At 48.4% G+C, this 20,751-nt stretch overlaps 3 protein-coding genes across 3 annotated transcripts; 1 reads left to right on the top strand and 2 right to left on the bottom strand.

The window, feature by feature from the left end:
* Positions 1–3,667: 3,667 nt before the first annotated feature.
* LOC135820930 (EGF domain-specific O-linked N-acetylglucosamine transferase-like) lies at positions 3,668–7,384 on the bottom strand. Its single transcript, XM_065333991.1, has 2 exons — positions 6,145–7,384; positions 3,668–4,770 (listed from the first exon to the last, which is right to left on the bottom strand). The coding sequence occupies exons 1-2, from the start codon at positions 7,294–7,296 to the stop codon at positions 4,390–4,392; spliced, it is 1,533 nt and encodes a 510-aa protein (XP_065190063.1). The 5' UTR covers positions 7,297–7,384; the 3' UTR covers positions 3,668–4,389.
* Positions 7,385–10,565: 3,181 nt separating this feature from the next.
* Positions 10,566–15,484, top strand: LOC135820932 (talin rod domain-containing protein 1-like). The gene is made up of 4 exons (XM_065333992.1): positions 10,566–11,454; positions 13,269–13,426; positions 14,131–14,284; positions 14,624–15,484. Exons 1-4 carry the CDS (start codon positions 11,334–11,336, stop codon positions 15,280–15,282), a joined length of 1,092 nt encoding a protein of 363 aa, XP_065190064.1. The 5' UTR covers positions 10,566–11,333; the 3' UTR covers positions 15,283–15,484.
* A 680-nt stretch (positions 15,485–16,164) lies between these two features.
* LOC135821593 (MFS-type transporter SLC18B1-like) lies at positions 16,165–17,694 on the bottom strand. Its single transcript, XM_065334591.1, has one exon. The coding sequence runs from the start codon at positions 17,692–17,694 to the stop codon at positions 16,165–16,167; it is 1,530 nt and encodes a 509-aa protein (XP_065190663.1).
* Between the last annotated feature and the right edge of the window lie 3,057 nt (positions 17,695–20,751).

Consider the following 20,751-nt stretch of genomic DNA (forward strand, 5'->3'; position numbering starts at 1 on the left):
TGTACATAGACTCTGCAGATCTGCGTACAGCACAGTTCGACTCTGCAGTGCAGTTCGATCAGTTGGCTCCCGTCTGTCAGTACAGATCTTGCAGGCTACAAAAAAAAGGCTGGTCAGGTCTTGAAAGTGCTGTGCACAGTTCGAAGTGCGAGTGCGCACTGTACATATCTTTGAAAAAACCGGAATATTCGAGGCGAATCCTTGGAGTTTTTAGTCTAGGAGCCAGGGGGTCATCAGAACTGAGCTGTGTGACACCCTGTCCAGGAAGGATTTTTTTTGACGGATTTGGAATGGCATAACAACCAGTAACTGATCCCTGAAAACCAGAATGTGCCAAAGTTGTCCGTTCAAGAGTTATGGCCGATTTACTAAAATTGCCATGGTTACCATAGCAACGTACATGTAAATTGCCTCTTTTTGCTGAAGAGACATGCAATATGGATCAAATAGATAATGAATGGCTGTCAAAGTCATAAGTGAAGATAAAAGTTCCCAAAACTGCCTTCAAAATATTATAAATGTCATCAAAAGTGAATTCTTTAATACTGATGTGATTTGTACATGTACAATGTACAGTGTACATGTATTTGGTATCATTATTACATTGTATGTAGAGGTAGTACCGCAGTTACTTATCAGTGGGAAATTGCTGTGTGGTCACCAGGACCAGAGCTTAACACTGGCACATAGAAGTACAAAACAAGAATTTACAGAAAAGAAAAAGGACCATCGAACGGAAGGCGTTCGTCCCTCTTGATATTTGTACTTTGTACTGTTGAGGCAACGAACTGAAATAATAAAAACCAAAACCAAACCAACCAAACCAAACTACAAGCTACGCTATAATCCACTAACACCACTAGTTACTGAACAATCAGCTCATGCGATAACATTGCACGACACTGACCGACGGTACTGACGTTCTACAACTAACTGGCTAACAGCTCTAGCAGTGGCTAGCACATCTTGGATGCGCACTACACTAGCCTTCCAACTTGGAAGGTTCTAAGTTACATGTATAATGATAACATATGAGGGGAAGGTGATTGTTTAGTAACTGGTGGTGTTCGTGGATATTCTAGCATAGCTTGCAGTTCAATGGTCCTTTTTCCTTTCTATAAATTTATCCTTGGCTCTCCATCCAAAAAAGAACTGTTCAGTACGCTTCACCAACAAGGAATGAATCTGCCCCAGACCTTGGTGCAGAAGGGTGAGTCGTCAGGCAACGCTGTTGCGGCTCTTCGCTAGTCCTTTTCTCTATCCTCCAGCGACTACATCTGTCAACGAGGCACGATAACAGCTCTTCTTCATGACTCCAGTGGGCTATCCATGAGTCGTCCCGCTTCCAAGACTCCCATAACTACATGTATATCCGTATAGCCAAAGCCACCTTCCAGGCAGCTCTTTCAGGAGACATGTGCTGCTGCTCAGCCTGGTATGATGGTATCCCAGATCCCGCTGCCCATTGATGGTATGCTACAACCTCTCCATCCGATGGCCATCACGGATTTCAGGTCCAGAGCTTTTGCTGCAGCTTGACACATAGTCGCTGGAGGATAGAGAAAAGGACTAGCGAAGAGCTGCAACAGCTCTGCCTGACGACTCACCCTTCTGCACGGTCACTGTACCTACATGTACATGTAGGGCAGATTCATTCCTTGTTTGTGAAGCATACTGAACAGTTCTAATTTCGTACTTCAGTGTGCCAGTGTCAAGCGCTGCTCCTGGTGACCATACAGCAATTTCCCACTGATAAGTAACTGCGATACTACCTCTACATACAATGCAATAATGATACCAAATACATGTACAATGTACATTGTACATACATGTATACAAACCACACCAGTATTAAATAATTCACTTTTGATGACATTTATAATATTTTGAAGGCAGTTTTGGGAACTTTTATCTTCACTTATGACTTTGACAGCCATTCATTATCTATTTGACCCATATTGCGTGTCTTTTGAGCTAAAAAGAGGCAATTTACATGTACGTTGCTATGGTAACCATGGCAATTTTAGTAAATCGGCCATAACTCTTGAATGGACAACTTTGGCACGTTCTGGTTTTCAGGGATCAGTTACTGGTTGTTATGCCATTCCAAATCCGTCAAAAAATCTTTCCTGGACAAGGTGTCACACTAACTCCTTATTCCTTGGACTTTTGCCGACTTGGCTCCTAGACTATTTCAGGAAAATTGTGTACAGTCGACCTACCCTTATAACGATAACCTCTATAACGATATTACCCTTATAACGATATTTTTCTGCCAAACCAAATCACTCCATTGACTTCTGTATACAATGCCCTACCCTTATAACAATATTGCTATAACGATATTACCCCTATAACGATATAAAATGGGCTGACCAATCAACATTTTCCATTTTAAACAATATCTAGCAGGGAAGATGTAGAGCCCACTATCCAGGCAGGGCAAGCTTCACTTGATAAGTCGCTGGGACATGACGAAATGCAATGGGGGCACAAGTGGGCACCTTGCTGTGTACATAATGTGCATGTATGTCAGTTTTTTATGCTATAAAGAGTGTAAAAAATGAACAAAATCCATGCATTATGACGTATGTGTATGAAATGAACCAGTTACCCCTATAACAATATTACCCTTATAACAATATTTCTTGGTCTGACGCAAATATCGTTATAAGGGTAGGTCGACTGTATCAGACAAAACTGTGACTTTTCCGGGAGTTTTCTTGAAATCCCCGGGACCCCGGGAGTAGTGTTGTTATCCCGGGGAAACCGGGAGGGTTGGCCAGTATGGTACACAGGCACGATCTGAATCCATACAAAACATATGTGATCAATCCCAAACAAAAATAGACAGATACACTTCCCATGCATGTTCAGCATCAGTCTGGCCACTGCACCAGAGTCGAGTATACATGCACACGCATAAGAGCTCTGAAACCTTGCTCAATTGCATAGCTAACTTTCCCATGCAGCCAAATGCCTCCTCATTCATTGAGAGGAATCTTGGTTCATTTACTGCAAAGCAATATGGTATACTAGTAAAGAATAAGTCCCATGCAGTATGGAAAACATCTCTAGGGGTTAGAACAGGAGAGAGAGAGAGAGAGAGAGAGAGAGAGAGAGAGAGAGAGAGAGAGAGAGAGAGAGAGAGAGAGAGAGAGAGAGAGAGAGAAAGAGAGAGAGAGGGAGAGAGAGTGAGAGAGAGAGACACACACACGCACACAGAGAAAGGAGAAGGAAAACTGACGCTACACACATTAAAACATGATTCAATTCACGTCAACAGCCATGATCCCAAACTATATGATCGAAATTTAAACCATGGCCCCAATGATGCAGGGACAGGCACACACACACACGCGCACACACACACACACACACACACACACACACACACACACACCTCAGACCTGCCCACCGCAGAAGCGATGATAGCGAACAGCTATGTTTAGACATGGCAACTTGTGCTGGGATTACACTATTCAACAGCTTGCAAGGCTGATGAATTGACCGCCACTAATTTTAGCCTGGTATCCACCACACAGCTGATTGAAGTGGCTTTTTCTGGCCAGTGAGTCCCTATTTTTCATTTTTTATTTATTTATTTTATTTTTCACACACACACACACACACACACATACACCCTGCTCCCTGAATACACAACGTACACCACGGATTTGCCAGCACTTATCTGCTGGTCCAACAAAATAAGGTGAATTCTCGAATAATTCTGAACGGTTAGAGAAAAGAGAGAGGGTGTGTCCGCTGGCGGGGGGAGAGACCTAAGTGTGTGTGCATGCTTGCGAGGTATGTGAAACAGCAGTCCTAAAACTGCGCACCACTTGCAGTCTTGGTTAGAACAGGATGCGTGACTTTCTCCAAACTAATATCGATGTAGCTGACGTCCATTGCAGATGGAATAGAGAATGGCACAAGGTAGTGGTAGCGACGCCTTTCCTATACAGAATGGCAGGAGACATGATGATAAACCAGCATAATAACTACAATGTGTACACACAAGATAACCAACAGCCGCGTGACTAGGTTCTTGCTGTGGTTGTAGCGCAGCGAGGACGCGCATAGCACGTAGGGGCGGTGAGACGTACCTCGAGGCAGAGCGCTGCCCTCACCAGCCCCCAGGGTGAAGACGCGACAGCGCAAGGCTGTCCGTGATGCTGTCACAGCCTGTCAAGCGTTGCTGTGTAGTGGTCGGTTTTTTATTAAATAAATAAATAAATCCGCCTTTCTTCCGGCTTCTCTCGAGCACTGGTACAGACATTCTAAGACAGCTCATCCTAGTTACACAACAGGCTGTTGAAACTGCATACCGTACTCAGTGGGCACTGGGATGAGAGAAAAGCTCCATCGGCCATGAGGACACCTCCACGCTTAGAGCTCATCCTTGGGGCGACGCTTGGGCAGCCTCTGTTGGACGGCAGTGGCTGCTTTGTCAACCAAGCGCACAAACTCGTCGGCGTCCATGCGATAGTTGGAGAACTTCTCCACGGCCGAGTTGAGGTGATCGGGCGACCTCTCGACGGCGGTCAGCTTGCTCTTGTCGCTCCAGGTGACGTAGTGGGCACCGCGCAGCGCTGCCAGATCACGGTAGCAGCGCACGTCCTCGCAGTTGTACAGCTCGAACAGCGCGCCCCAGTCAGGCAGGAACAGCGAGTGCGTCAGGCCGGCGCCGTGCATTCCGACGAGAATGTCCGCGTTGTGAACCGTCTGGAACTGCGAGATCAGCGGGACCTCACGGGTGAACTCCACCACCTACAGCAACAGCAGCAGTGGCAACAGTGACAGCAGTCGCAATGGCAGCAGAAAAAGCAATCGCAGCAGAAGTAGGAGCAGCAACAGCAGCAGTGGCAGCAGGAGTGGCAGCAGCAGTGGCAGCACCAGCAGCAGAAACAACAGCAACAACAGCAATAACAGCAGCAGCAGTGGGAGCAGCAGCAACAGCAGCAACACCAACAACAGCAGCAGTGGTGGCGGCGGCAGCAGCAGTAACAGCAGCAACAGAAACAACAGCAACAACAGCAACAACAGCAACAACAACAGCAGCGGCAGTGGCGGCAGCAGCAGCAGCAGCAGTAGCAGCAGTAACACAGCGCGTCAGATTAAGAGTCAGGCTATCTGTATTGTAAATAAAACATTGATGTGAATATGAGCCAAATCTGTAGACTTCAACAAATACAGGTGAAGGACAAGGAAGGGATGAGTAAGAAGAGATGAGGGGAGGGATGAGAAGGGACGAGTAAGACTGGTAAAGTCAGTACACAGATACGCATATGAACACATGCACACCCATGCACGCAACCATACATAAGGCCATCATTTTTTTATATCTATGTTTCGCATCAGTTCAACTTCCAGAATCATATGCGAGAGGTGGAAAAAAAGTAAAAAGTTGCGCAAAAAAAAGTCTCGTCAGAAGTGGATGGCACTGTACATAGCACAATAGCTCGTGCATGGTGTACATTCGAAAGAAAAATCGTACAACGAAGCACACAATTTGGTTTACCAGCATGAGTAAATATTCACTTTGGACAGAGGAGGCAACCGTTGGTGTCCATGCTTCGCTGGGTTATTGTACTCAGCCTTCAGCAGCGGTGGAAAGAGCTCCGGAACGACGCATCCTCTCAGCTGGAGGCGATCGATGCGGTCTGGTGTAAGCTCATAGAATACTGCTCGCAGTTGCCGAACAAACGTTTACCAACGCTGGCCCCGAGGCCATTTCTGAATCCCAGCTTCGCCGTATGCAACCAGTCCACACTGATGACTCGCACTATCGTACACTCACTGTGCATGTTCGATATTTTTTATTTTTTTGAAAAAAATCAAGACATATGCGCGCGTACGACGCGAAACATAGATATAAAAATTGATGGCCTAATAGTAATACACTCAGACCTCGGTTATGTAGAACACCGAAGGTACGGGCACTTCGGTCTACCGGGCGCCCTTTGGACGAGTTTCAGTGGAAATATTACTACTCTTTTGTCACCTTTTGTGGAAATAGTGATCAGATGTCATGTGCCATTTCCTATGGCCTTTCCCCAACACAATGTATGTGATTCGGACCCCAACCCCCCCCCCCCCCCCCCCCCCCTCCCCCATACACAGGCACATGCAGTGCTTGCTCACCTCCACGTCATACCGGCCCGTGCTGCGCAGCGCCGCGATCAGCTCATCCTGGTTGAGCACACGTCGCCACTTGGTCTTGCGCGCCATGAACTTCACCCTCAGCCTGTACGCCGGCTCGGTTACATTACCGCGGTCACTAGTCAGGTTAAAGCGATGCACCATGTGACGGTGGAAGGCCTTGAACAGTCCGGACCCGGAGCATTTCTCCGGTATCGGGGTGCTGTAGAAGAGGCCGAGCGGCATGCGCGGGCCCAGCGTGAAGACGACGTCGCGGAAACACACCCGCTTGCCGTCGTAGTCGCCCAACGGCTTGAAGTCACCGGCGAGCGTGAACGCCCGCCACACGTCCTTGAAGAGGTCGAAGAACGGCGTACGTCCAGTGTGCCACATCACAACGTTCAGGTCACGCGTGAATGAGCCGTTCACGTGCTGCGTGGCAAACAGGTTGAAGAAGTCGCAGAAGTGGTGGTACAGGTTGACCCCGGAGTCGAATTTCATCACCACGGTTGGCTTGTCTAGCCAGACGTCGCACTGCTTCGCCGTCGCGTGCGGACGGAACTTCAGATTGCCAAAGCCCTCCAATTCGTCCGTCCACGCCTGCAGCACGTCGGACGGTCGTCGCGTGGCCATGCGGCCGTTGTGCATGCGACATCGACCGCCCAACATGCCCGGCTTGCTGAGCACGTCCTTGCGATGTGCGTTGCCATGTTGATGATGGTCCAGCTGCCGCAGATCCATGTACATGTTTTTGGCAATGCACATGGCGTTGTCTGTGCTGCACTTGAACAGAGAGTCGCTGGCCGAGCGCTGGCTACAGATCTCCACCATGCTGTCCTTGAATTTGGACACGTAACCCCAGTCCGCCGAGCTCCAGAAGTCGCCCTGGCGGCGACTGAACGCTTCCGGGGACTCGCCCTGTTTTCGGATGCATGACGTGCCCTTGAACATGCGTTGACTCTCGGCACAGTTCTTCTCGTAGCCCCAGCAGCGCCGCCTCTGCGCTCCTTTGGTCCAGACTTTCGGATGGTCGTAGTCCAAATCCGAGTTTAGCGCAGCGGCATCTTCGGTGTTGCCATTCTCAGCCCAAACGCAAGTCAGGCCCACGAACAGATAAATAATTCGCAGGTGCAAATCCGCACTGGGCCGGACCATTGCGGCACGAACTTATGGCGTATCTTTCGCCAACAAACACCTACTCTCCTTTCCCTGTCATTGATTCTGCTTTTTCATTGACGTTCAAATAAAAAGAAATTTGAAAAGCAAACATTGAACATGAATGCGCATTCAGATCGCAAACAAGAGGTTTTTTTTCATTTTATTATGACGTAGGGTTGCAAGGCACTGTTGTCATCTTTGTTGTTCTCTGGTTGTCGGTGTAGAAGTAACATACATGTACTCAGTAACCGGACCGGCGGATTCAGGCTGCTCGAAAAGAAGTGAAATTGGCAGAACCATACAAACCCGCAATTCCTCGAATTCTGCTCCATTTCTTTATCCACATACCAAACATGCATGAAACTCAGAACCAGAAAAAGTACCCAATTCTGCCAATTTTTCTGCCGGCACTGCGCAGAATCCGCCGGACCCTAAGTCTTGCTGAGGGGGGGAGGGGCATTACCTCGCATCATGCGACATGGTAGGCGGATCAGGAAGTACGGTCACGGTAATCTTGAAAGGAGGAGACATGTGGACATAACTATAAGCTTTACCAGGCAGTGGTCGAAATGGCAATACTGTACAAGAGGTGCTGTAGGCTTTGCAGACCAATGCCATCATGCACCAATGGCCTCGGCACACACTCAGTCGCCAATAGCATCAACAACAACCGCCATCGTCTGTTCTACCAAGGGCCCGCATGAAACTTCTGTCCCTGTTCCGTAATGTTTTGGCGAAGTATTGAAACCATGTGTCTTATCACTACTCACAAAAAGCACAAAGGAGGTTTACAGACGGTTCGTCGCAACTCCGAGTTTCTTGCACAATCAGCAATCATCACTGTACTAGTCTGTAGGCCTTTGCGGATAATGCCGGCAGAAAATTGGCAGAATTCGGTATACTTTTTCTGGTAAGTTTCATGCATGTTTGGTATGTGGATAAAAATGGAGCAAAATTCGAGTGATTGCCCGCCCCGATGATGAGGTTTGTATGGTTCTGCCAATTCTCTGTCCACCCTGCACTCACTCGTTGTGCACACATCCGCACACTCACTCATACGTGTATTTGAACACGTGAACATTGCCAGTGGGGGCCACCACAGCACAGCGCCCCAACTTATTGTCTTTGCACACAATTCCGTGGTCATGACTATACAGAACCATTGCCTAGTCTAACAAAAACTCCAGCTACGTACAACCAGAAAACTACGCCCGACCATTATGCATCTGCACACTCTAGAATAATCAAATCACTAGAATAATCAAAGCGATGATTATTATGAAATTACATGATGATTACTGGGGTGGGTGGGTTGGCACTCTCACTCAACTCTCCGCACAAAGACAAAAAGAGGCCGACCCTGCACTCGTCAGAGTCGTCACCTCCTTTTAATAGTTTTATCCCACACCGTGCTCCCTCGTACCCGTTCCCGGGTGGACTGAGAACACTACTTCTCTGCTAATTCTTATACTGTGACGTCAACCGCAGAGAAGTGACATTTTCACTGCTTTTCGAGCAGAATCTGCCGCCTTTTCGAGCATTATCCGCCAATGCCTAAGGAGGATTCATCGGGCGACTTATGATTGCATTGTGCAAGAAACTGGGACTGTTGCGACGAAGTCTCTAAACATTCTTCGTGTCTTTTGTGTATAATAATGCTGCACGTTATAGTGTCGAGCCCTCTCTGCTGGCAAAACGAAAATTTCCTCCTTGTCTTATGACTACCGTATGTGCACCGTGCATGCATTGTCTTTTACTATGTTACCAGGGGAGTGGCAACAGGCTACTGCCTTTTTTCTCTGGTCTGGTGAGAATCTCAGATTGTACTTTGAATGCAGTGAATGTGCACCATGGTGATGTCTACCCTGAAGTGTGAGCTCTAACACATTGCACACGTACATGTACATCTTCGAGCGAGACCAACACCAGCGCTCAATAATTATTACTAAGTCTTTAAAAGTATTACCTGTCGAAGTGCCTAGACTTCGTATGGTGAATTGGTTCCAGTGGAGTCTTCGCATCCTGACCTGAAGTAGTCTGTAGAGTAAAGATCGTAATTTTCCGAGGGATGCTCTTTGAAAAGGTAATTCCTCATCCTGCCACACACATACATGCAGTCATCATTGTGGCGTTCCAGTTTGTGGTCAATAGTAGTCTGGCGCCAGACTTGGGTCCTCCTCGCTATGCAGCGCAAGCAGGGGAGTCTGTCTGGCAGGTACATGTACATGTACATGTACATGCATATTGTTAGATTGACAGCATGAAACAAGGTGGAGGTTTATCTAATACTAGTTTTGAACTAAGAAAGGGTTTGCTCCCCACACCGGAGCTCGCGCTATTCCGCCGACATTACTTGACACTTGACTGACTCACGACTGCCATCTAGAGCACACGAGAAGTCCATCGAACCTTCGACTTGGCAAACCTCGCCGAAGTCGCATCCACTACTTCGTAGTTTTGAACTAGTAATAGTATTGGGTTATATAATACCATGATTGCACATGTAGCCCTTTGTGGATAATGCCGGCAGAGAAATTTGGCAGAATTCGGTACTTTTTCTGGTATGTTCCATGCATGTTTGGTATGTGGATAAAGAATTGGAGCAGAATTCGAGGAATTGCCTGCCACAAGGTTTGTATGGTTCTGCCAATTTCACTGATTTCCGAGCAGAATCGGTCTTTTCGAGCATTATCCGTCCAGGTCAGGGTTGCAGTACTTGCTGGCGTAGATCTACTGGCAGCTGGACACCTGACTAAAGTCCAGTCAACCAAGGTACGGAAGATCAAGACGGGTGTGTCCATAAACATGCACGTCACTGACTCTGATGGTGGCAGACTGATCGATAACAACCGGGGAGTAGCAAGTATCGACTATGTGCTACTCCCTGATTACAATACAATGCCATTGCCGCAGCCAGACCATGCAGCCTTCTCGACCGAGTTGTAACCAGGGAGTAGTAAAATACATGTATTTTACTACTCCCTGGTTGTAACATACATATTATACAGAATAATGTACAGGGCTAGATCCACTGCCTGGCTGGCTGTTCTACGAGACAACCTGTCTGTTGAATACAACGTGTACTACACTAGGACTACTGACTGTAGACCCCTGGAATAATCCACGCAATGATCGTTCCCGTCCGGCTCACAGACGTTGACAGTAGACAGCCGACACCAGAGAGTTAGCTTGTAGATCTAACTCAACTGGCAGTCTGCGATGGACGGTCTCCGGACAGAAATCTACTCGAGATCTCCAGAACCAGTGACAAGGTGCAGCACCAATTCTTGGCAATGCGACTGTTGCTGATACCGAACAAAGGTTACTGGGTGTGTGGACTCTATTACCAGTAGACCTACTAGGTTTACCCTGGAGGTCTAATGCGCTGTACACTGTATTGTAGTAATAGTGAAGCAGAGTTCGCTGGAGACTTTAGTTGAGCACAGACACCAGGGGTAACCTGTCTCAGAAGCCAAAGTTGACTCAAAGAGTGGTGGCCTTTTGAGGTCCAGCAACGACGTTACGTTTCCCCTCTCATTAGCTTTTCTTTGACCAAGCGCTGGCGGCTGTTAGATTCTAGTGGGGTGGAGCAGAGGATAGATCATTTTGCTTTGGGGTCGGACCGTCCACAGGGTGACTGAGGGAACGCAGTGGACTTCATCGATCCGGATTTCACTCCACCCAGCGACGTCGCATTTTGCCGATCCTTCAGCGCTGTCTGCCGTCCTGTTCGTCCGAGGCACCCATTGGCATTGATTGAGCGCCCGCAAGGCAGGATTGGTCCGAAGCGTAACTCTACCCCATTCAACGATTCGCTCGCACCTGGATCGTGGAGGCTTGTTGGTCATTACTCGTGCATTCGACTTCTCGATTTCATGAGAGATTCTGACACGTCTGCTCAAGCCATTGCGTGCCGCTGCCTCCATCCAGAAGGCAGATTCCGTAGAAGTATTCACACCGAGTGAGGGTTTGAGGCGGTGTTACTGGACGAGAGTGGCAGTCTAGCCAGCAATCACTAGCCAAGGACTGGTACAATGGACGCAGGTATGGATACGGTAGACCATCGCAGCGTGGCCAGGCTGTGCACGGACTGTGCGGAGCAGATGCAGGTGGTAGCGGAGCTGCTGCTACTCAGAGACAACGTGGAACCGACAGGTAAGGCTGACAGTCTGCACTACATGGAACACAACTACACTCATCTACAGACAGTACTCATGGTACTGGCCAAATAAATCCAACCTCATGAATAAAATAGCGTGGCTCTAGCACTACACTGTACACACACTGGTCTGTGCACTGGAACGTCACGTGACGCTGCTGTGTTCATGAGGTTGAAGTTCTCTGACCAGCATTGCAGTAAGTAAGTTACATGTACTGTACTTGTGCATACGGTACAGTGTTGCTCAATGAAATCAAGGCGCTTCACTCAAGTGCGCGCCGGGCATGGCGCACTCCCGGACCTACGGACGTTGGGCTGCGAAATGGTGCAAGGCGCAAACTGGAGCGACGCGACTGGATTTCATTGAGCAGCACTGGAAGGCTGTGTGCCATAGACCTTGGCGGAAAATGCTGGGAAGAATCGGCAGCTTCTGCTCGGAAAGCAGTGAAATTGGCATAACCATGATACAAACCTTGTGGCCAGCACTTCCTTGACGTCTACGCCATGTCCTTATCCACATACCAAACATGCATGAAACAAACCAGAAAAAAGTCATCAGATTCTGCCAATTTGTCTGCCGGTATCACCCGTCAAGGGCTATTATGTGCCGACTAGGCATTGGCGCATAATGCTCGAAAAGGTGGCAGATTCTGTTCGAAAAGCTGTGAAATTGGCAGAACCATACAAACCTTATGGCGTGCAATTCTTCGAATTCTGCTCCATTTCTTTATCCACATACCAAACATGCATGAAACTTACCAGAAAAAGTACCGAATTCTGCCAGCATTATCCGCATATGCCTAGCAGGCAGTGCATATCTTGAACATCAGGATTGTTTTCAAAGCCATAATGAGACAGGCGGTCATACAGTGCTGGCAACTGAAATCCGACCCCCTGAGCGGTGGGTTCACATTCTAGCGGTCTCTGTTTCGTAGTTTTACCATCAAGTGTTGGGTCTTTGCGATGTGAGCGCACCGCTCGGGGAGGGGGTCGGATTTCAGTTGCCAGCACTGTACAAAACACTATCATATAGAGTGTATTAATTGTATATAGTCAACTTCACTAATAACGACTGCGGATATAATGACAATTCACGAATAACGACAGAATTTCCATGCCCAGAGCAAAGTCCCATCTACCTGTATACATATAATGAGACTTCGCGAATAAGGACACTTTTCTGATACCCCGCCGAGTGTCGTTATACGCAAAGTAGACTGTATACCTATTTTTCCCCAGCTCCAGAACCAGTGCAGGTTGGCAGCTCACAGAGCACACCCATGGTGGCTCTGTCAATACGCAAAGTGTATTTGTGTGCCTATGTCAATGTACATAGTGTATTCGTGCGCCTATGTCAATACAGACAGGGTACTACAGTGCTGGCCACTGAAATCCGACCCCTTAGCGATGCGTTCACATTCTATCGGTCTCGATTTTGCAGTTCTACAATCCCGTGTTGGGTCTTTGCGATGTGAGCGCACCGCTCAGGGATCGGATTTCAGTTGCCAGCACTGTTGTATCTATGCGCCTACGTCAATAGTAGACTCAATACACAGACACTTTACACCCATGTCAACACACTGTGCATTTGTGCACCTGTGTCAATGCACTGTGTATTTGTGCGTGTCACGTCATGCCTCATTCACCCCGCTAGACGCTAGTTCCTCATTCTTCATTCCATTTGGCTTATGCGAAGGCTAGCCGAACTTTCTTGGCGATGTAAACACGAAAAAGTTGATAAAATAACAATAAAATACGACTGTCAATACACACACTATGTCATGATTTGTGCGCCTGTATGTCTCTCCAGCTCTAGAACCAGTGCAGGTCGGCAGCTCACAGAGCACGCTCACTGTGGCTACGTCGTCGTACGGCAAGTGTCGTGATGTCGTCGTGGCCAGTACCAAACAGCTGGCAATCCTGGCTCACAACCTGCGTGCATCCATGAAGGAAAGGGAACTTGATCAGGTGGGTGTTGCTGTGCGTAACCGTATTCAGTTCAGTAAGAGTGCACACATCAGAACTGATGGAAGCAGTTTTTGATTGGTCCGGTAGTGTACTACCTAAGCCATTCATACTTTGTGTATGATATGACGGGTAAACATACCCTACACAGTAGGAAACACACACACACACACACACACACACATGCTCGCACATGCACACACACACACACACACACACACACACACAAACACGCATGCGCGCGCGCACACACACAAACACACACGCACGCGCACGCACACACACACGTACATACACACACCATTTGGCTATTTGACCATTTGACGCCCATCGCCAGAGGCAATGATAGCGATGCTACAGCAGAAGCCATAGCAACTTGAGCTGGGATTGCACCATTCAACAGCTTGCAAGGCTGAAGAATTGACCGCCACTATTCAGCCTGGTCTACACCACACAGCTATGAAATGGCTTTTTCTGGCCTGTGAAACCGTAGCTACTTTTTGGTCTTTTTCATACACACATGTACATACGCACACACAGACACAGATACACACAAACACGCACACACGATGCAATGTAGGTGTTGTGGCGTGAGCATTTTTGGCCACCCATTTTGGAATTACGTTTCTACCATTTCCATGGAAATGTGGAACAAAATGGCGCCCGGTAGAGAGCTGATCCCATACTCACTTCCCTGTACTGTGCAGGTATTTGATATCACTGCTCAGCTGACCGAGGTGGTAATCTCGCTAACTGAGTCCTCCACACAGGCAGCATATCTCATCGGTTTGTCGGACGACAGAAGCACGCCGTCAGTTCCCGGTCTCATTGATCGATATCGCATGATGCGCGCCAAGCAAGGTACGGCTGCTTCGCAGTTAGCGTTTGTTCTGTCAATCTGCCTGCAGAGTCTACATGTGCATATGTGTGTGTGTGTGTGTGTGTGTGTGTGTGTGTGTGTGCACGTGTTGGAGTCTGGGCATACACCGTAAAGTAACACGAGACCCCCCCCCCCCCCCTGCAAACATTCCTGTAGTAATCATCACAACGGTGCAAGTGCAGGCTTCTCCAATATAATTCTACATGTATATGCATATTATTGGCTGATGAATTTTGGTTAAATCCTCCCCCCCCCCCCCCCATAGAATATCTGGAGCCGTCTCTGAGTTGGATTCTGATTTTCCTCCATATTCTATGCAGGCATCGAGGCGTCCAGCCACAAGTTCTCCTCCAACTATGGCGTCATGGACGAGAGCGAGGTGCTGCGTGTGTCGTCAAACATCGCCACAAACCTGGCACTGGTCAGCCAGGCCTGCGAGGTAGCCATGAAGCGAGCCGAGTCGGTGGGAACATCGTCGTCGGTGGTGGTGACTTCATCAGTGATGTCATCCCCGCTGGGCATGGACAACGGCGAGGTCATACGCCGTCAGCTGTCGGCGTGCGTCAAGGCGCTGCAGGGCAACACGGCCGCGCTGCTGGCCGCGATCAAGACGCTGGCGGAGCGCGGCGACAATAGCGATCGCGCCAAGTGCGCGCTCTTCCTGAAGCCACTGCTGGCTTCGTTACAAGCCCTCGTCGACTACACGTCATTGCCCGAGTTCTCTGGTAGGCCGGCGCAGCTGTCGCAATCGGCTCGCAGCCGTCAGAAGGACATTCTCGCCAATGGCATGAAGGTCGTCTCGGCGGCCATTCAGCTGATGGAGGCGCTGGCCAAACTCTCCAGCGACCCCGCGCTCAGTAACCCAGCGGAGGCGGCCGTCAGTTGGAAAAGCGTACAGACGTGCTCGGTGGCGCTCTCTGAAAGTGGCCGTTCGCTGTCGGCATCCATGCGCACTAACGCGCCCGGTGGACAAAACTAGAAACATGATGAGACTCTGTACAGGACTTGCTGGTGGCTTTGGACACAGTTAGCCTGTTATTGTTGTTGTTGTTGGTGGTGGTGGTTGTTGTTGTTGTTGTTGTTGCTTCAAATCTTTATTCTCACGATGTTGTTGTTGTTGTTGTTGTTGTTGTTGTTGTTGTAGTGTTTATTTTAGTCTGCAAAGAACTCTGTGGCCCTGACACTAGCTGTGTGCTTCGCTTCTATTATGATGTGAAGCTGCATGTGTGTGTGTGTGCATGTGTGTGTGTGTGGGGGGGGGGGGGGGGGGGGTGTGCATGTGCAAGCGCGTACATGGGAAAGCTTGCACAAATGCTACGGGTGTTTGTGTATCATCCTGTAGCATTGCACTACAATTATTATTGTAATGAATCGGATTTCTTGAAGTTACACTAAACTATTCAATTAATTTGTGCAGGAATTTTTCTGCTTCATTAATTTTTTTAACATTTGGAATTTCGTCTCAAGCGCTGATGTATATGTACACTAGCAGTTCAGAGCACATTTTGGAGCTGTGTTTAGAATCGACATTGCAAGATTACAAACCTGTGCTGGCTGATGTACATGTACGTAGCAATGTCTTTAGGGCTAAAGAAAGATTTTCAAGAAGAAGAAAAAAATACCATTTTCAGTACTAGGAGTGTCAACGCAATCAAATTTTATTTTTTTTAGGAAAAAGGACAAGGAACTACAAGTTACGCTGTAATGTCCACTTTTTTAGTTCCTTGGTCCTTTTTATTTTCTATAAACTAATCCTTGGCTCTCCATCCGAGTCCAATTTGTTTTAGAAGTTCTCGTATTCCCATACCATAGTTCTAGAGAAGGGCCATTAAAAACAAGAGCTAACACTATTTTGATAGCATCACCGGGGATTCAGTGGAATATTCTCAGTGGCCACACTCCGGCTACCAGCGCTGACATTGGCTGCTGCCATGACAGCGCCGGGAGAATCAGAAGCTGCCAGGCTGTCACTCGTACGTTTATGCGCACTATGTCCGTGCCGCACTGAGTACAGGCAAGATAAGACAGCAAACACCACTCCCAGGGCCAAGTAGATGAGACCGTAGACGGTCCACGTAGTCCGAAAGTCCAGCAGAGCCACCAGCGGCGTGGTGAGAAGCGGTCCCAGGCCGTAGCCGGATGACTGGCACACCCGCGATATACCGGCAATGGCTACGCGCACCTGCACGGCCGATCCAACACCGACCCGTTGCAAATGCTGCGTCATGGCATAGATACTAGAGACGGTCATTGCAGTATGCCCCACGGCCATCGGTATTACCGACAGGAACACAAGCCACAGAGAGCTGCCCAGGTGTAGAAACGAAGCCGGACCCAGCAGAAGGCACGCAGTGCCGGTGAGCAGAAAGGAGACGAAGACAGAAACATGCGCACTGTATCCCAGGTCCAATGCGTAACCGATCACCGGACACGATAGTGCTCCGACTGCGATCTTCGTCGAAAGAACTCCGCCGACGGATATGGCTCGTGATCCAAACACCGACCTCATGTGCAGCCCGAGCACCGACTCTATGCCACTGTACGGTACAGGAGACAAAGCTACCGTAACCATCAGGACCCAGATCCATGGCTGGCGCAGAATGACGCGCACACTAATGTGCTTCTCCGAAATGTCGCCGTCCGCATCCACTTCGCCGCCAATATCCACGATAACAACCATGACGGCCACCGCGCAGCACAGCATTGCCGGGCCAGACAGCAGGAACGGAGCGGGAAACCCACCTGCTTCGAACAGCACGCCGCCAAGAAACATGCCTGCGGCGTGGCCAACATAGGTGAAAGTGAACATGAAGCCGTTCACGAAGCCCACGTTGTTCGGGTAGAGCTGCGTGATGTAGCTACTGGTCGAAATGGACACACCGGAGTAACCTACACCTTGTATGGCTCTGATGATGTAGCAGTAGACTAGAAACACTCTCCAGTCTGCAATCCGGTCGACGAACGCAAATATCACCTGCACTGCTCCCATGGTGGCGATACTCAGCGCCATCATGTACTTGCTACCAATGTAGGGTAGATCCCTGGTCACGAACGGAGCGGACAGGACACAACCGGCCTGCAGCATGGTGAACACTGCACCCACTGCCATGTGATAGTCGGCTCCTCCATTTGCGTTCTTGCTCAGTGCCACGGTCGTGAAGAAGGCACCAAAGGACGTCAGATCCACGGCGGTAATGACCGCTGCCAGCGTAGCCAAGATGAGAAATCGGCGCACGGCCGAAATATCTGGCTCGCTAGCGACATGGCTTTTGTGTCCGCGTGGCATTGAATCCCGGTCATCGCCTTTCACAACATCGTTATCTTGTGCTTGTAGTGGTTTGAGCAAGGGATTGGTGGCGCTGTGGCCGGAACTGGCGGCAGTTTCTGCCATCTAAAACACCGCACTGTCGCCAACCCTACCTACAGTACGGCTACTACTACTAGCACTAGGTTATGTCGGAAAATCCGGGCAGTTGGAGCGGCTTTATAGCCTTCAGACCCCAGTGAACTGTAGCTCTGTAGCAAGTGCAGCCATGGCACAACCCGGCATTTGTGCTCCGAAATAACAGTTGGTTCCGGCATTTGCTCTCAAAAAGAAAAAAAAGAGAGAGAGAGAAAATACAAACATATGCGCCACCTGTGGCAGGTGATGCACGTGCAGCGAGTTGTGCACGGTAGATCTACGGGTGCACCGACTAGCGACTCCGCGCCCCGTGCGCGTGGCATGTTCGTGCATGTACTGATCGGTATACTGTAAATATACAAATTTTCGGCAGCTATTTAATTTCGGCTATATTCGGCACCGACCCAAAACGCCTAAATTAAAACGCCGATGAAATTTTTCACAGCATCTGTCGCACTATACCACGCCCTCTACCCCACGCCGAAAATAAATCGCCGCCGAAATGTCAAAAATCGTGAAGTGCCGAAATTTTGCAGCGCCGAAATTTTGTATATTTACAGTATACCAGGGAGTAGTAAAAGTATTTTACTACTCCCTGGTATATACCGGTACGGTCCCGGTACCATCGTTTTTTGTAGTTGTGATTCAGAACTAATTTACTTGCCACAGAAGCTCAATCGATGGCATGCGCCATGCGGCCATGCATAGTGATACCGCGCGAATGAAGCCTTGTGACCGTGTCATTGAGTGATGATCCAGTTTCTTTTAGGATGCATCACGCAGCTCCAGGAAAAATGGGTTGTAACATTACTGTCTTGTAACTGTAAGCCACACTGGCCATGGCTCACACTCAATCACTACATTTCACAAAATCATTTCAGGAGAAAAAGGGTATTTCAACGTTTAGCCACGGTAGTCACCATCATCAGGAATGAAGTGGGCAAGAGCATTAGCAGCTCTGCAAGGTGATAATCTAAGGCCATGGTAAAAAATATCTTTGATTCTCAAGTACGCGCGCACCGATGTTTGGCGGCGCACCGACGATTTTTTTTATTTCTATGCATGCATAAGCGCACATGAAAACGGTCAATGCGAAACGCATGAATCAGGGAGTAGTAAAATACCGGTATTTTTCTACTCCCTGGCCTGAATAATAAAAATAATTATATGAACCTGTGACGTACATATGTGTGACCCTATCTTTGGAAATAAAAAAATTGTGGGAAATAAAATAAAAATCGCTCGCTCGCACCGATTTTCACAGGCTCATGACCTGAGAATCAACTTTATTTTTTACCATGGCCTAATCATGACTTTGAAAGTGTGCTAGAAGCACATGCAACCATTGTATACTGGAGAGAAAGCGCAGGCGCTAGTAACAGAAGTGCATGGGAGTGCAAAAGTACAGACAGAAAGCAGACATGAATGCCCAGAAAACGAAGTTCATGGTGCTTCGGAAGAAGGCTCTGCCTCTTCCGCCGGATCTTACCATTGCATGCGGTGGTGTCGATATTCGACCTTCTGCCACAGCGCGTTATCTTGGCCTCATTATTGACCAACACCTCACCTTTGAGGATCAAGTCAACCATGTGTGTACATCTGTTTATAAGAAGATAGGAGCATTCCGCCGCTGCCGCCGTACAGTAGATCACACAACTAAGCGAATATTTTATTTATCCCTCATCCAATCCACTATTGAATACGCCAGCAACTCGTATGCTCACTGTCTTACACCATCTTTATACTCTCGCCTTGTTACTTTAAGTCATATCAGCATGAAACAGGTTTTTGGTCTCCCTCGCCGTACCCCGACTGTCTTTGTTTTGCGGCACGCTAAGTTATACTCCCTCGAATCTCGTCTCAACTTGAGGCTTTTTATTTTTGTTTTCCGCTGTATTCATCAGCTTACAAGTCCTCTTCTTTCCTCAATGTTCACCCTCCAGTCGGCTGCTACTTGCACCGAGAGGCGCACTAGAGGGCAATCATTCTCTTCACTTTCTTTGCCCGCTGCTACCACTAGATATGGCATGTTCTCCATTTCTTTCCTTGGCGCTGATAGGTGGAATTCTCTGCCTGTCTCGTGTCGTCAGGTTGAGCATCTATCCGTTTTTGTTTCGCTCTGTAAAGAGCACTTAGGGTTCCCTGTAACAAGACGGCAACGTCTGTAGGGCCTTCCCTATCAAAATAATAAATTCTACTACTACTACTACTACTACTACATCCGTTTTCCACCAAAATATCCGGATAGGCAAGGGAACCGGATAATCGAACACAGTCATTATTATAAATGTATGTATGCATGACGTATGCTGTTACTTGCTGTAAATCGATAACCAGCGATTTTCTTCCGGATAAAAGAGGACGGGATAAGCGAGGTCTGACAGTACCACTATCCGTTGGAAGCAGGCAGTCGTATAGACCCGGGTCGTATAGACCCGGGAGGCGACACGAGGCCTTCCGGGCCGACTATGATTGACTCGCGGCACTTTCTCCCACTTTTCCCTCAGATATCCCCGGTGCGTGCCCTGAGTTATAAACCAACTACTCCGCGTACTTATGCCATGGGACTTTGGGAGTGCACTCCTTGGCCTGGTGAACGGACTCGTGCAGGATCGATAGGATCGTGGGAAATCGTAGCTCGAAAAGAAGAAGAAGAATGAACTACTTTTCCAAGTAATTAGTTGCATTTGATGATCGTGATTGAGGCAGAGAGTGCTGCTGATCGCGATCTAGATCCGGGTCAAGAATCACCTCCTGATCCTAAGGAAACCTCAGCTGACGTAGATCTACGTTCTCTTCGCGTGAACGCTCAGTCTGTATTGGCTTGGGCCACAGGTATGGTTTGAATTCTAATTTTCTATGTTAGGCCACACTAAAGAAGGTCTGTGGTTCGACTCACCCGACCGACCGTAGGTCTACATTAGACATCCTTAGCTAAAAAAACGCTAACGTAAACGCAAACCTTTCCGTACTTTGGATCGTTCAAGCTGACTTTTCCCTTAGCACAAAGTACGTTATAGTTGAGACGAAGTAGTCGTGACAACC

The sequence above is a fragment of the Sycon ciliatum genome, chromosome 7, assembly GCF_964019385.1.
Source record: "Sycon ciliatum chromosome 7, ocSycCili1.1, whole genome shotgun sequence".
NCBI lineage: Eukaryota > Metazoa > Porifera > Calcarea > Leucosolenida > Sycettidae > Sycon > Sycon ciliatum.